Consider the following 17,702-nt stretch of genomic DNA (forward strand, 5'->3'; position numbering starts at 1 on the left):
ATTATACATTAGCGAGAATAATATATTAAAAAGATTTTTTAGAATGCTTTTTTAGAACTTGATATCTGAAAAAATAATTATTAAAGGAAGAAAGAGAAAAAGATATTGTAAAGAAGATTAAAGAAAGATTAAAATAATTATATAAAATTCAACAAAAACTTAGAGATAAAAAATCGCGTGAGAGACAGACTCTTCAGTTATATACAAATAGATATTAAAGTTATATACAAATTCAGTTATATACAAATAAATATCAATACAATTTTTTAAAATATCAAATACTGCTAATTTCTTTTAGCATGAAATTAATCGTGATGATATTGTAATAAAATTTATTTGCAAACTGATGCATTGATATTGTTCACTTACACTGCACGGTCAAATTTAGCTGGTAAAAGGTGGTTCCTTCCTTGTTCAGTGCTTCGCATATGTATGTACCGGCGTCATGACGATCCAATCTCGTGATATTTAGCGTAGAACCGTGTGCTGTTATTCTCTTACCGTTATTACCCAACGGTAGACCATCCCTTGTCCACGTGTATTCCGTCGTGTTCGGATTGCCCCTTGCCGATACGGAAATTACAAAAGGTTCTCCTTCCAGGCCGGTTAATTCGTAAGGGTCCAACGGTGAGAATATCGGCTTGTCTGAGGAACAAAAAAACAAGTTCATTATAGTATTTTATTTTCATAATTAAGCAAGATATTAAAAAGACGAATATATATTTGATATAATTTTCAAATAAGCACATATAATATCGCAAAAAGACATGTAAATAAATCTTTTTAAAATTTACTATTCAAAATTACTATTTAATAAAACTGTATAGCTTCATTTTTTTTGTTTATACAAAGCTTTGAATGTTAGTTATATAATTTTACTTTTTCCATTTTCTGGATATAATCATGCAATTAAAAAATTTAAACAATCCATATATTATTATTCGAACAGCGAGATTATAATTTTAAAAAGAATGGAAAGGCTGTTAAATTTACATATCTATTTATTATCTATATACTATATATATTTAATATTTTTTAATATGATGTGCATATCAGTGTATTTTTAATATGTTTTTATAACAAGCTTATAAAAATAAATAGCAGATTAATTGTTCTCCCTTCACAATCTCATCTATGCATTCTTTTCAACTCATTTATACTTCGATTGATTGTTATTTTACGCCGTTGTTATTGTACAGACGAGGTATCATGAATAAAATGCAAATAAATTTATACCAGAGCGGAATCCAATATATTCAGGGAGAAAGGGAAATACTACCGTGCATTCGCGCTCTGGGGAGATTTCCGGGTTGAATGCACTCGCGCTACTCGTATAGTCGGGCACGATCGTCGTGCATGAATGCTGATCTTCGCAGGTGTACAGATTATGTCGTTAAGAGCGATTTACTTAGGGTCTACACTCACATAGCACATCCAGTGTTGTAGCGTCGTGGCTAGATCTCCCCAATTCGGCATTCTTGGCCTCGCAGGTGTACACTTCGCCGTTCATGTCCTCGGTTAAATCTAGTGTGAGCTCGACGGACGAGAGGTAGCCGCCGTGTAATCCGGGCTTGGTGCTGTTTCTAGTGCCGGGTACCGGTATCCCATTCTTCCACCACGACATTTCGGCGGCGGGATTGCTGCTGCTCGATTCGCAGATTAGGCGTCCCTCCTGGCCGGCGTGAAAATCCTGGGGCTCGCGGTTAATCTTCACCCTCTCGGGCGGAACTGAAGAGGGTGAAAAAGTCAACAGTTTAAAATATCATTGCGCCGAGATTCTCGATTCGCGATGTGAAGAAAAAGAGAGTAATTATAACGTCGTTCAATCACTTCTATGTGGTAGCTTTTCTTACTGGAGAAACTTAACGTCTCTCACTCGATCTAAGTGACCCCACGATAAAAACACACAAAAGGGTTCTGATAATGAATATACGGGATGAGTCATATCTTACAATAGACTTTTAGCACGAGAACTTTGAGCAGGGGGATTTCGGTGGCGGAATTCGTCGCCTCGCATCGCACGTGGGCATTGTTGTCGGATGCGTTGACGAGTATCACCAGTTCGCTCGAAACAGCATGATTTCGCTGTCTCACTGTGCCGAGTACCTGCATTATAAGACAATGTTAACATAACTATCTACGTATCCGTAGTGGCGGATCTCAAAGTTGATTTAGAGTACAAAAAAAATCTATATAAATTATAAGATTTTTTAGATCAAATTTAAAATGAATAATTCTTATAATTATCGATATATATATATTTCATTGTTCTTTCCCGAAATTCTTTTCTTTCATTTCTGAAAATTTGAGAAAATCGCAAGAAGAATTAATGTCATTATTTTGTGTAATTATAAAAATTAAAACTTTAAAAAGCGAGAGATTTTAAGATTTCTGTTCAATACACTGCAAGGAATTTAAAATAATGAGGAGTTTTAATCTCTAGATGCAAGATTGTTTCCAAATTTAATTAAACGTCAGTCGTAAGAAAAACAAACGCATTTGGAATTGGATAATCCATTAAATTAATAGATTGATTACTTCCGTCATTATCATGTCTTTAATAATTGATAAATATTTGAAACGGAGAAAGGAGGAAAGAATTTTGCATTTACAATTTCATGTTTTTTGAGTTTATGTGATAATCCGCCACTACTAGATTTACGACGATTCTTTGTACAAGTTCACGTACCTTGCGGTCGTTTTTGTACCACGTTAACGTGGCCAATGGATTACCCGCCGTAGCGATGCACATGAGCTTCAACACTGTTCCAGCAACTATCGTTGTGCCCTCTTCATATCCGGTGACGGTTAATTTAGAAGGTGGATCTACAAAATCAAATAAATTCAATCATAACCGGTTAATTACTCTTTTTGAATATCCACGCATTATACATCTCTGACATTTGCTACACTGAGAAAAACGTCTCTGGTTAAAAATAGACGAATCAAAAGATTTTGATTGTATTCAGAATTTCTTATCTCAACCAGAATTCTAGTAGATTTAACCAGAAAATTCTGATTCATTCATTTTCAACCAGAATTCCAATTAATCCAATCAAACATTTTTCTCATTATATACATATATACTCATGCATGATTTAAAAATACTTTTATCGAAAGTCAAAATGCGAATGTGAGTGAAAAAAGAATTTATACAATATAAAATTTTTTTACACCAGGAATGAATGTACAATAAAAAAGCATCCAAACGTTTTTCCTTCATTTTTGTTACGCTACAATATGCGTTTATCGTTTGTCTTTGCTTTGTTTGTCGTCTTCATCTCCCTGTTCACTGAACATTCGGTAAAAAGTTTATGATAAGGATTATTTTATTGTAAGGATTATTTGTTGAATTCAGTTACGCTATTGAACACGAGTGGCAGTTCGTTATAGTCTCGGATTGCCGAACGCGGTATTGATTGGAGGCCACTAATTGTTTAGTATATTCAGACAGCGAATAATTTTAATGCATGTAATTACAAACTGAAAACGCAGTTGATTATACAAGGATTATTTATTTATGGCGGAAATTAATGTCGGTCGATTACGGTTGTATTATTGCGAGAGTGTATCATACGCAATATGACGTAATGTCGAATATGTTAAATGAATTCTGACCATCCGATTTACGAAATAGTGTACGTTTTGGGACTCTGGATAACAATGGCCAATTAATTTGTCATCGCGTGCCGTGAAGATGTCAACGGGAACAACAACAATAATTGTTACCCAATTTTCTAAACATGTGTTACAAATTGATCATTAAAAAGATTTTTCGATAGCTTGAGAAGAGTACTTGCACGCGTTATAATGTTTCATTTTAGAAATGATCATTTTAACTTATCTTGAACACAGTTTTGCTTATTTTATTATACGCATTGGAATTATATATTATCTGGCAAAGAGTATTTTTAATCAGAAGTTAAAAGAAGAAATAAATCTTCATATGAATGTTATTTTATATTATATTAATATGTTGTTTACGTTTTAATTAAAAATATATTAAATGTCGGTTTCCCTCTTTAACGAGAATATATCCATGAAGAGGATTAATTGCATAAATGAAGCGAAGAGCGTAAATAATGAACTGAATTTCCTTTTTCGTTTTAATTATGTTAATTCTATCTTATTTTTATCTTAACGAGGATTTATCTGACGCGCGGCCGCATCAGATAAAAAATTTAATATCGACAATTGGCAATTGAAAGGTCCTTCCGTAAAATATCTCATACAGTAGTTTCGGTGTATCCAGTACGAGTCTTTGACGCGGGAAGGAAATTAGATTTTCGCCGCGGGCGAGAAGAGCGGTGTCTCGTTACAACTGCAATGTGTCCGCGTGATGCGCTTGTGCCGAATGCCTGGCGAAATTGTATGATAGAGAAGAGGAATGCTCACATATCACGTTGATGGTGTGCGTGCCGACCACATTCTCCGTGAGCTTGGCGTTGGAAGCGTGGCAAATGACGACGATGCTGCGGCTCTTGCGATTAATGCTGAACGTCACGTTCGAGCTGGTGATCCAGCCACCGTTTGGTGCCAGCTCCGTCTTCGAGGCGTTGCTCTCGAAATTATGCCCGTCCACCGTCCACTTTATATCCGCGGGCGGATTCGAGTTCTCCGTCGTGCAAGTAATGAGCACCTGGTCGTCCGCCTTCGCCTCGGTCGGACCGGTGATGGTTACTCCGGCAGGCACGACTGTAGAATCATAAAAGTAAGCGCGTGAAAAAATTCGAATTGGTTGATCTGAATCGGATGGATTCTTCACTAAAAACTCACGATGGAAATGGTAAAAAAAAAAGGAAAGATACATTAGAAAAATGTCTGGTTGGATTAATTGGAATTCTGGTTGAAAATAAACGAATCAAAACTTTCTGGTTAAAACTAATACTATTCTAGTTGAGACAACTGGAAAATGATACAATCAGAATCTTCTGATTCTTCTATTTTTCAACAGACATTTTTCTCAATGTAGATATAAATACTTCATTAATTTGGAGCAAAAGCAGATCCAGAATAAAGTGAATATATGCTCTCTAAATTCTTTGAAATGAATTTCAACTAAAGAATTTAGATAGTATGTAAAAGAAGCAAAAACGAAAAATACCAAAAGAAAAATAACGAAAGACTTAAATTATTAACTCTTCGAAGTTACACTGTAGGAACGATACACTTGAGTATAGCATACCCAATTTAATTCGATTTTCATAAAAACTTTCATAAAAATGAACACTTTGTAAAGATTCTTGGCTGACATAATACTTTTTTTTACAGATTTTTAAGATGCATATACATTGTAAAGAATTTTTTTTCAATCAGAACGTTAGATATTAAGGAACATAACGATATCAAGCAAATATATCTTTATTAATAAAAAAGTTATAATCAATAGAAAAAGAATTAGAAAAGCATTGAAAAAAGAAAGCCTAGAATAGCATCAAGATTTAGATTTGAATTTTTGTAATCTTGATATCCCGCTAAGCAAATTTCCGGGAATCAAAGTCACCAACATTTAAAAATTAATATCGTTTGCTGCCGTCAATTTTCATTTTTCATGGCCGTAAAAAAAATGAAATATAAAGTTTACCAACAGGCTGTCAATATCTGTAACCTACTGTTATAGATGTACTGTCGACACCGTTTACTCTTAATCGTAAATGTACGATAAGCCAGAGCCATGGTATTTTCTAGCTTTATCTCATATATCACGCGAACATAAAGTTAGCAAAATTTCAATTTGGGTAACGCGAACGTAGCCTCAGTGAAAATAGAGAAGCGGAATTATTTATGTAGCTGTTCCGTCGGCAAGAGATCGTCCATACGCTGTGCAACCTTAGTGCAATACTATGCTTTGCGGCAAAATAATGGTGAGTGCCACAGACAGGTACCAGGCAACGTTAATATTCTAACACCTTAAATACGTCTCAAGTATTATTCGCGAAAAAATACGCATTCTATAAGAAATTCAAGAACAGAAAAGAGCAATAAAAAATAATCCATATTTTTCCATTCTTTTTATACCGCTTTTTGAAATTAGCATCTGAGATTAATTTTATATCAATTAAATCATTCTCGAAAATTATTAATTCATTAAGCTATATAAATAAAATTATCGAACATATAATAATTATGAATAAATTAAATTAAGATATTTTGCGTTATTCATCATATTAATACAAAAAGGATCATAACATACAATTACATAGGGATTAGTATATATGCATTTATTATTAAATGTATTAAATGTATTAAAAATTAAAAGTCCATTAGTCCGATCTTAATATAAGAGATGATAATAACATGCAATTATATGAAGGATGGGTGTAACGTATAGAGAATGAATGCAGGGACAGAGGGTTTCTCAGAGCATTTCTCGAAATGCAATTTGCAACGTTTTACCGCTACCTAACCGCGTGCAATTATCGTAGGCTCGCATACTTACACAGTACGGTGAGATCGACGTGTACTTTCATGGGTTGCACACTCATGATGTTAGAGACCTCGCATCTGTAGCGAGCCTTGTCGTCCTCCGCTCGGGCGATGAACGAATACACGTTCTCACTGACGCCTGGGCCTCTGCGATGGGCTGCCGTGACCTTCTCGTCGTTTCTGTACCAGACAATTTCCGCCTGCGGATTTCCGCCGCGTGATCGACAGGCGAGCTCCACATTTTGACCGCGTTGCACGGTTTCACCTTCGGTATAGCCCTCTATGTACGGTGGACCAGGTGGATCTGCAAAACAGACACCGCCATTGCGCTTATATAGAGGCCTCGTGCTAACGAAACTTATTTGAAAACAAAATCCGGATCGATTGGGATCGAAAGTCATTTTCAGCTCAAAATGACGATGTGTATGTAAGATTTGAAAAGAGTTCTATATATACTTCTGTCCGTATCGCGCGTTTAAATTCTGTATATATATTTGGCGAATTGCGATTCATTCCGACGATTACATTGCGTAATAAATTCAACCCAACTTGTTACATGAATTTCAGCAATTTGGTGAAACGCTAAATAATTTTACTATTACCGCGATACACATTATAGCATATTATCTAAATTGTCAAAGTTAACCTCTTATTATTCTATTTTATAATAGAAAGCATTTATTCGCATACAAATAGAATTCGCGTCATTTTCCTGCACAAATAAAGCATTGTAAAATTAAGGATGTATTATACGATTTTTTTAACAAAATGAAAAAATTGTAGATTTTATATATAACGTATATAACATTCATTTATATATGGAAAATATAAATTGCCAATCCTATTTTTTGCAGACAGATTATACATCTAATACATCCTTAAAGACAGCAGAATTTGAAATTAAAGTCGACTCGATAATGTTTATACGAATTCTAATTTCGTATAACGCATGTTTTTTACGACAATATATTAAGATAACGCGTCATGACATAAGTGATGACGCGGATGCATGTTTTTGTAGCAAATATAATACGTTGTCGTACTTACAGAAAACGGAAAGTGTAATGGTAGCCCGCATAGGCCTATCTATGGGAATTGCCGGGTGGCTGGCCTCGCAGGTGTAATCCATCCCATTATCATCCGCCGTAGGCATGATGGTAATAGAACCATGAGTGTCGTATTTGAGCAATTCCTTCGTCTCCCCAGGCTTCTCTTTGTCTGAAACATTGTCCACGCAAATCGCGAAATAAATATCACCTGTCACCTGCTTCTACTTTATAGCGAAATTAAAATTACTTTCCTTTGACTAGATATTATTTTTTTGTTTCACACGTTACTTGATGAAGATTTCAAGAATACAGAGTAGCAAGTTGCCGTAAATTCCAGTTGTCATTTACTGTTATTTAATAGCAGCAATTAACCACTTTTCTTTAATGTTTTATTATTGTTTGCTTTTTATTTGCTTTTGTTGCTAATTTAACAATTTCGAGAAAATGCAGATGATGACACATCAATATTTTATTAATTATACTTTCTTAAAATTTTTCGAAAGCTATCCCAAAAAATTACTTTCAACATTTAAATTACCTATATTTATATTATGCGTCTTTAAAATTTATAAAATCAATTTTAAATATTTAAAAAAAAAATTAGAATATAATCGGCTGTATCGTGTATATCGTTCATTGATAAATATCTGAATGCTTGAATTTATAGCAAAATTAATTTCAATATCGAGCGATATCGATTCTTGAGAGTGGCTTTAATCGCTCAATTATTTGTGGGAATTGTCAAATTAATTCAAGATTCATAAAAAAAGTTGAATTATTCATAAATGACGTGCACAAAGATAATTTACATTACAGTCGCGAGTATACGTAACGTTACGCGAGAAAGATACGCGTACTCGCGATGTGAATCTCTTTTTAAATCTCCGTTAAAAGCTTCGGACAAGCTTTTACAGCGAAAGCACGATGCATGACTCTTTATTCCGCGCGCTACAATCCACACGGTTTTTGGAGACACAAATGCCGGAGATACAAACGCTCTCAACGGGGTTTGACTGGATGCGTAATGGTCGAGGAAAGATTGCTGCTAGAATGACGAGCGAGATGCGAGTAAAGCATCGTAACAAAGGAAATAATGACGATCGCGATTTATTTCTGCACGTAGACTTGCGTTTCACGCTGTTCGTAGCCTCGCTGTTGTTAGATAGAGCGCATCTAATAGCTTTATGTACTACAAATCCAAGTATGTAAAAAGTGACTTCAACATATGTGTGTGATTTACTTTTTTTTGTAAAAATGACACTATACTACACGTTTAAATGTGTAAATCCATTTCTGTATGCGGTACAATGTGTTATTTTTACAGGGAAAACTAATCACACACATATATCGAAGTCACTTTTTCCACACTTTGCAGTGAAATAATGTCTTCATATATGAATGTGATTTAGTTTTTCATTAAAATAACACACTATACTGCACGAAAATGGATTATTATTATTATTATTATTATTATTATTATATGTATATGAAAACTTATTACACACAAGGATTTGTAATACAATAATACTATATACAATAATACAAAAATACTATTTTTCACTCCTTTTCCTTATAAAGTTGCATTAAATAACATTATTGTTGACAATCGGATAAAATATTAAAAATATTAAATATTATCTATCGATGCAAAAAAAGAAGCAATTTTTATTGCGCAAGTGAAAAGAAATGTGAAAAATGTATTTTTCGTAAAAGCAGCTTATTCATGTCTACAAAGATAAATTCATGGATGGTGCGATTTTCATTACAGTGAATTACAGAATTTAAACATTATTTTCTGTTTTTAAAACGTATTATAAATTGCAATGGAATTGATGTTCATGTTACACCGAAAGGGATAATATTAAAATATGTACGTAATGTAAAATAATATCAAAATACTCATTTTAACTTCAATCGAATAATCCGCTCAATGTAAAGAGCAAATTTGTTTTAAATACCTACAAATTCATCACAGTCTGCTTACGTGTATTTTCCGATAATAAATTCGCATTACGCGATAATAATCGCGATATTCGTAGAAGTGCGGACTTTCCTTCTCCATGCATTTCATTCGAGTCGAATATACGTAGAATTCACGAAATATATGCAGCTAAATTTCTATAATATATTAAACCAATCACACAGTTAATTAAACAATAAAACGGTAACTAGAGTTATTATGCAAAATGCTGCAGTGATTTTAATATTTTTATACGATACTTTTATGATAAAGTTTCTTTTCTTTAATCAAAACTATTTAGTGCTATGTGACATGAGTCTACATTTTGTAAAATTAAGTCATCTGTATTACTCTTTCTTTTATCCTTCCTTTTTCTACTAGATTAATATTTCATCACCGACAAGAAATAGCAATTTCTGCATTCATTGGATATTCATTCGTTCATTCCTGTTCATCGAAATAGTTAATGAAGCGTCTTTATGCATCACGTTTCGCAGAAACTTTTCTTATCTTTCGACGACTACGAACTTGCATTTGCAAAAATTTAGTCAGTATTCATTTCACGAACACCCCGTGTATCGTATAATTGTATCGCATCGCATCGCATCGCGTCGCGTCGCGTCCCTTTTCATCTCGTCTCCACACTATTTATCGATGTTCTTATCGGGATATATTTTAACCCTGCACGCCGGATGGTGATAAAACGGCGCGCGCTCCGGCCGATGCAATCGTTTGATGTCTCGTCGGGTAGTCTCCGGTCGAATGTAAAAACGCAAGCGGTAACGCGAGCGGGAGACAGGAATGTCAATTTCGGTAGAGTTGGAGCGCGGCCAGAGTTGTGTGTCGGGATCGATCGAAGATGCACTTGGCAACTGGAAGCGGCGCTAAGAGGGAGAGGCGTCTCGATGCCGTCCCAATCTTTTTCCTACTTCTATGCGCGTCGCGATGAGCCCGAACAGCTTCCTACGAAACGCGAGATTACTTATTCGCCTCTGAATATCGTGCACTAAGCCGAATCTAGACTGCGAAACGTGCGCGAACGAAACATGAATAAACAGCTTACTTCAATGAGAGTGATTGGTACAGTCTACAGCTATTCGCTAAGATTATTTATTCATGCTTGTTCGTGCTCGCATGCTTAGTTTGGATTTTATCTTAATGCTGTATATTCACGCGTATTTCGTCTAGTTTGCAATTACGATGAATTTGACTAACTCAGAGAATATAAAAGATCGTAAAGAACGTAGCAAAAAGGATTTTTAGATGTCTGAAAAATTTGGGAACCCTTTAAATGCCTTTTACGTCTTTTTCTGAGTATTTGGATTACTGCAAGAATTTTTTGTACAATTCATTTAATTCGCTTCTATGTGTTGAAAGCTAAATAGAAAGCTATCTTCTTTTTCAGTTTTTTCTCTAATTACGAAAATACAGATACAAAAATACAGATAAAGAAATGCGTATATATGTTAGAATAAAATCACTTTAGGTCAATGAAGCAAATCCTATTCTTTAAAAAGATCCGTGTATTCTTATTGTCATCGACATAACATTTCGAATTGCTTATTGAAATAGCCTTAACAAAAAAATGTATTTTTAACTAATAATTTTTTACTCAAGCAGAACAACAAATCATGATAATGTCGAAATGACATTAAAATGAAATGATTAAAAAATGACTTTTAATGATTATCTTAGAGTCATTTTGACATCTTGATATCATAATGACTTATTGTTCTGTTTGGGTAGATTCAATAATTGTTATTGAATCTGAAGAATTATTATTAAAAAAACACATTGATATAGATATTTGAAATAAATAATCCCAAATATCAATTCCACGTCAATTCTTAAAAGTGTTTTCAAATTTTTAGAAAATATATAAAATATACGTTGAACTCGAATCAACAATTTCTGTTATTATTCACTTTACAGTATCAATAACAATTGTCGGTTATTTATAATAAAAGAATTTAATCAATTTTTCTGATATTTCCACAAATTCAGAATTTAATGTAAAAAGAAATTAATGCACTGAAAAAAAATTTACTAAATCTTAATACATATTTCTTTATAGTCCTAATAAAAAATAAAAATTTATTCATTTTAAATTTTACTTAAAAAATGATAATTAAATAATCTAATTAATGGTTCTTGTACCAAACAAATATATGTTAGTAAGTATTTAGAAATATTTAAACAAATATTTATTAAAAATTAATTTTCTTTAATTTTCAATATACATAGCACGATCATTGACAATTATGTTGAATATAATACAATAAGCAACAAATATGGTAGGATAAGATTAATTCAAAAACTCGCTTTTACGCGCAAATGAGAAAACTATTTGTATTCGGTTGCGAAATTTAATTAGACAGTACCGCGTTATTAGATCAGAAATGCGCTTATCTGTGCATACGTATAATACGGCGGTCATTTAATCCTCGTCGCGTAATAACCATGATATATTCATTCGCGCGCGGGATTATCGTAATCGAATATCAACGTGCGTAACAGGATAGCGTAACTACTTACCACCCTGGATGGAGATTGCGGCGATAGTGGTGTCGCCGCCCTTGATCTGCGTGTTTCCGCGATACCAAATGATCGAGGCGGCTGGTTTCGCTGCGCTAACGATACACTCTAAGCGCCGCGATTCGCCCACCTTCACCTCGATTATCTGCTTCTTCGGATGATTACTGATTGCCACCTTCTGCGGAGGTGCTGGAAATAGAAAAAGTAAATTTTTTAATCCAATTGAAATTATCTTACATAATATTTCTAACAAGGAAAAAATACATATTTAAATTAAAATCTATAATATCATATAAGAGCGTAAGAAATATGATACATATTTTCATGAATAATTTTTTTTGATAGAATTATATCGAAATCCTTTTTTATTATTTATATATAACATACAAAATATTTAATCATCAGAAATCATTTTCATTCATAAAGAAGCAATTTTCTCTATTTTAATAAGTTTTACGTGTCTCAATCTATATTATGCTTTTATTGCTTTATTGATTTACTACTTTATTAATTTAAGAAATAAAGCAGTTTTCCCCAGCTAGCGATCGTAGGTATTCCACATGTTAATGTACAATTTACTAATTTACAATCGATTTAATGAAAACCGAATGCCATCATTTCTTATAATCTTTCAATATTCAATATTAAGATAATTATATCTTAAATTAAGCTCTACTTAAGCTCAAGCTGAAAGTTAATTAAGGAATAAGATCCTCTTATCTATTAGAATTGAATTTTGCTTCGTGGAAGAATTTATTTTCACTCTTTCGGAAACTGTATATCGGTATTTTATATACATGATGTTCCACTATACAATAATTTAATAACAAACTCTGAAGATCAGTTAGAATTGAAATTATTCTAATATAAAAATGAAATTGCAATTTGTTCTCAAGTTACAAGCGATCGAAGTTGGCCAATGCTACGCATAAACTTTGCATAAAATTTTGATCCATAAATGCTCATACCGATCTGATACTTATCTATTTTATTGATTTTTTTACAGTTCAAGTCATTTCTATAAAAATATCTTTTCATTCAAAATAATATAAACGCTTTTCGAACAAATTTACATGTAATATGTAATAATGGTTCGTTTATTCGCTAAAAAAAAAATCTATCGTGTTGAATGAAATAAATTCTAAATGTTCGATTAATATAACAAAAAATAACTTTACTTTTCTATTTATAACTTTACTTTTCTAATGACGAATTCGATTGGAAAAACTAGTGCGCACTGGTGCATATTAAAGCCGTTGTACACTGATTTAATTTGAGTATAAAAGTGAAATGCAAATATTTCGAATTATAAAATACATATTAGGTGTGGGAAAAAGTCAATTTTAATAAATATTTAATTGAATACTGCCAACTAAATATTTATTAAATATAAAGATATATTTATTTGACACAAAAAATGTTAATTTGATTTAACAATCATTTTTTTTATTGAACAAGTATTTACTTACTGTAAGTAAATGTTTGTATTGCTAACTAAACATTTATTAAAATTAACTATATTTTTTCTCAGTGCAATAGTACAATAAAATGAATTGAGTATTTCAGGATTTAGCCGATTTCTATGTTTATGTATAAATGTATCTTTTTGTTACGATGTTACGATTTGTTATTTTGTATACGATGGCTTTAATGTACATCAGTGCATACTGAGTACGCTCAATCGAATTCAGTATAAATATTTAATAAGTATTACTAAACATAATAATATAATCAATCGTTTTTAGTAATTCATATACTAAATATTAAAAAAAATAAAATTATATTTGGTTTATATTAATCAAACATTTGATTGGAATTATTCACTCAATATTTGAAAAATATTATCAGGTTCTTTTTTCAGTAAATAAACGAATATGTGTCACTCCGTGCGTCGTATCTATTCTTTGAAACGCAATTTATTCTTGATTAAAAAAATAATCAATTGATGTAAAACTCCTGTAATTCTCGTAAGTGTGTCGTTGAGCTGGGTATATCTTGCTCGATTTATTCGTTCGAAGTACAATTTGAATTAATCGAAAACGAGAATCATAAGATATCTTTTTACAGCAAATTTGCCGACAACAGTTATTGCTTACATTACTTACGAAAAGTACTTGGCATCGACTTGATATCGTATATTTCGTGTCGTACTTTAAATTCTCGGGTATTTAAATGTTCAACACACGCAAGATAATGCACGAATAATCTCGAATCGATTTAAGCAAAGAAAAACCGCGCGATGCCCGCGTGGATCGTCTATCAGTTCAAAGCTTGATTCAAAGTAAATAAATACGGAACGGGAAACGGAATATATTTGTATACGTTTATTCTAAAATACATTAAATATTTTATGAAAGCAAGTAAACAATTGACGTAAGGCATATGTACATATATGAATATACTGTTTTATAAACATGATGACCTTCGCGCGATAAAACTCAAGGTAGACGATCGTTGTTTGTGATGTCGCATTATCCTTCATAACGCAAAAGGTACCGAAAAGTGTCACATGCGATTTTTTTCTATACTGATATAATTGCTTAACAATTGCTACGTTAGAGCAAGTGCATAATATAAATGTCGGTCAACTGTTCTATCATTTGTGATTAACTTTGCACCAGTAACACGCATTTTAATTCTTCCATTAGCAATAAGAGTTTTCAAGATGCAGAGCAATTTTTTATTGTTCCAAATTATATAAAAATCTGGTACACTTATCGAAAAAACTCTGGTATATTTGTCGAAGATTTAACAAATTTTTTCATCATAGAAATTAGATTGTATTTTATTTATTTCCCATACAGCATTAAAGATTGAAGCAATATTGCTGCAATGTTGCAATATTGCAGATTGCAATGTAACATTGCAGAGGTATTACAGAAATGTAAATTAACAATATGCTTGCAAAATTACAGAAATGTAAATTAACAATATGCATGCAAAACATACTTATAATATTCCACAAACATTACAAAACTGTAATTTTTTAATTGTTACAATAATAATAATATAAAAATATAAGTTTTTATAATATTTATGTAGTACAGTCTTTTAGTTTAACAGTCGTTTTTATGATATAATAATTATAATTCATTTTATATTTAAATAATTTATTGATCTATTGTATTATTTGACGCCATTTTATTAGCTAAGTTATTTATTTTAAATATGAAATCAAAAGATTGTATAAATATCAAGTTTGGATGCAATCAATACATCATTATCGAATAAGACAATAAGCAATTAAGTTGCTGAAAATGATTTACCGAAATATTAATTAATGTAGTCGATGATGTATTTATGCTTGATGTGAATGCAGCGCCCGAACTTTATTGATAAATTTCATTTTTTAATCGATTTCAATTGACTTGGAGGTTTCGAATTAAAAAGAATCTGCGATTAACTTAATCCATGATTAACTTACCAAGCGATTATATTATATTAATGTGATTATTATATTAATGTGAATAATATTTGTAGTTTGTTCGGGTCACACACATACATATTTTACCCTTACGAATAAATTTATCCTTTAGAATTAATACTATATACTTATTGGAATATTTTATGATTTTCTCATGAAAAATTGCTTTTGGAAAGCACATATCACTAGAAATGCGATTTGTAAAAAAATTAAAATTAATGAGATATATGTATAGAAATAGTTTTCATTTTAGAATCTTCGTAAAAAATTTATCCAAATATATTACATTGCAATATTGCTGGAACATTTTGTTGCAATATAACAAAAAGCGGATATCTTAACATTGTTGGAATTTTGCAATGATTCAGCAACGTTTCGCAATCACCATGATATATTGCAATGTTTCAGTGAAATCATTCTGCAATATTTCTGCAATCTTTCTGTGCTGTGAATTTTTATAGATATATAATTTATTTTTAGTTCTACCATCAAAATATCGAGGATGCCTTTAAAGATTCCAATTGCTAGAGGAGGATTAGAATTGTATCGATTATAATTGGACTTTCGGTTGGCACTTTGTCTATCGTATGCTCTTGCTATTGGTTCCTACAATGAACATTTTTCATGAGAGTGTTCGCGATAGCTTAGGGCAAAAATATGTAGATACACAATATGTAGATAAAGTATTGTATTGTTTATGGAAAACCATAATAATTGTGTCGTACGCGGTTACATTGCCAAAGACTTTCGATAAATGACATAACAGTTGGCTGTTTTGTCTATCGTGCTCTTATTTTTATCTAACAACCTAAATTTAATGATTGACCAAAGTTCTTTTTCACTTCGAGTTCCTTTGCTCCATTAAATCCATAAAACGTAAGAATTAAACGCATTGTATTTTCATATGATGAAAAGATTTTGCATCTTTTTGCATTGTTCTCAATGCATAGTAAAATGCATTAACATTACATGCGATTAACGAGAGAGTGCCATGTAAAGCACCGTCGTCGTGTATCCTGTGATTAGTGTACGCGTGATAATTAACTGTATGAATATCTTTTTGCGACTGTGAATATCTTCCAAGTGTCAGAAAAAAAGCAGCTTACCAAAGAAGTATTATTATTATTATTTATTTATGCTTTATTGCATAAATAAAACATTTTATTATATATACATATAGTATATGTATATTTTATCAAATTTTATAAATATATACGTAAAAAAGTACTACATTTATGTAAGTGTTCTCTTTTTAAATATCTTTAAAAAACAAAAAATCAATCTGAATAATAATCGTTTTGAAATACTAATTATTATGAGTGTTGCTGATATAGATATATTCGTATTTTACAGATCGAGACGTTTTACTAGGCAATGATTGGTTTCTCGTGCTACAACTGTGCTTCCGTTCACACGTCGTTTCAGTGAGTGCTTATTCTTTATCTTTGCTGAAATGCAATAAATTTGTATAAATGATGTTAAATATAAACATATATTAAAAAAAAAAATCACAGAAAATAAAAAAATTAAAAACATTTTCTCTTGAAAAATCTTATTAGAATATAAAATTTGAGTTTGCAATTGTAATAAATGCAGCAGTAAAATATGATATGCATATATAAATGTTATATAATATTTATTCTTTTAAAATGTTTGATATTTGAATTTATTATTCATCTCTATAACCTAGTTATATTAAAAACATTGAAATTAAAAGTATAAAAATATTATAAATTTAATTAAAGCAATAAGTTTCGAGATTTTCAATATACATGTATCACAAAAATAACGTGACAATCTTTCACAATTTTCTCATTAATATTGATTAATATTGGAATAATTTATTTAAATAAAAAAATTGATATTATTTCGTATCATAATTTAAAAATTTCAACAAGTACCATTATAATGGTTGAAAATAATTCAATGTGAAAAAAAAAAAATATATATATATATAATATATGTATAATATACACCATATTTGTAGCCTTTCAAACTGCGCGCCGAATTGATTTTCCAGACATATAAATGCAATTAAACTGCTGTAATAATATTACAAATTAAATTAAATTGACAAACAAATTTTAATAATTTGATGCTCAATCCGATATCAGAAAGATATTAGAAAGATGTTAATGCATTGAAATCTGTAAATAAATTTATTGTGAAAAAATTACCTCGGCTGGGAGTCGAATCCGGATCTCTTATATTAATATTCTATACGAACGTATAGAATATTAATATAAGAGATCCGGATTCGACTCCCAGGAACGTATCCTAAGCTTTTAGATTACCGAGTGGCTTCGGT

At 31.5% G+C, this 17,702-nt stretch overlaps 1 protein-coding gene across 1 annotated transcript in view; it reads right to left on the reverse strand.

Annotated features, from left to right (window-relative positions):
* Positions 1-17,702, reverse strand: part of LOC108688403 (nephrin-like) — an 86,569-nt gene that overhangs the window by 12,160 nt on the left and 56,707 nt on the right. The window contains exons 4-11 of the mRNA XM_018194649.1: positions 11,971-12,159; positions 7,474-7,644; positions 6,440-6,730; positions 4,396-4,695; positions 2,690-2,826; positions 1,953-2,106; positions 1,426-1,728; positions 370-645 (exon numbers count right to left, since the gene is read on the reverse strand). Of these exons, the coding sequence (XP_018050138.1) occupies positions 370-645; positions 1,426-1,728; positions 1,953-2,106; positions 2,690-2,826; positions 4,396-4,695; positions 6,440-6,730; positions 7,474-7,644; positions 11,971-12,159 (1,821 nt within the window). The remainder of the gene's footprint in view (positions 1-369; positions 646-1,425; positions 1,729-1,952; positions 2,107-2,689; positions 2,827-4,395; positions 4,696-6,439; positions 6,731-7,473; positions 7,645-11,970; positions 12,160-17,702) is intronic.

This window comes from Atta colombica, unplaced genomic scaffold, assembly GCF_001594045.1.
Source record: "Atta colombica isolate Treedump-2 unplaced genomic scaffold, Acol1.0 scaffold233, whole genome shotgun sequence".
Taxonomy (NCBI): Eukaryota; Metazoa; Arthropoda; class Insecta; order Hymenoptera; family Formicidae; genus Atta; species Atta colombica.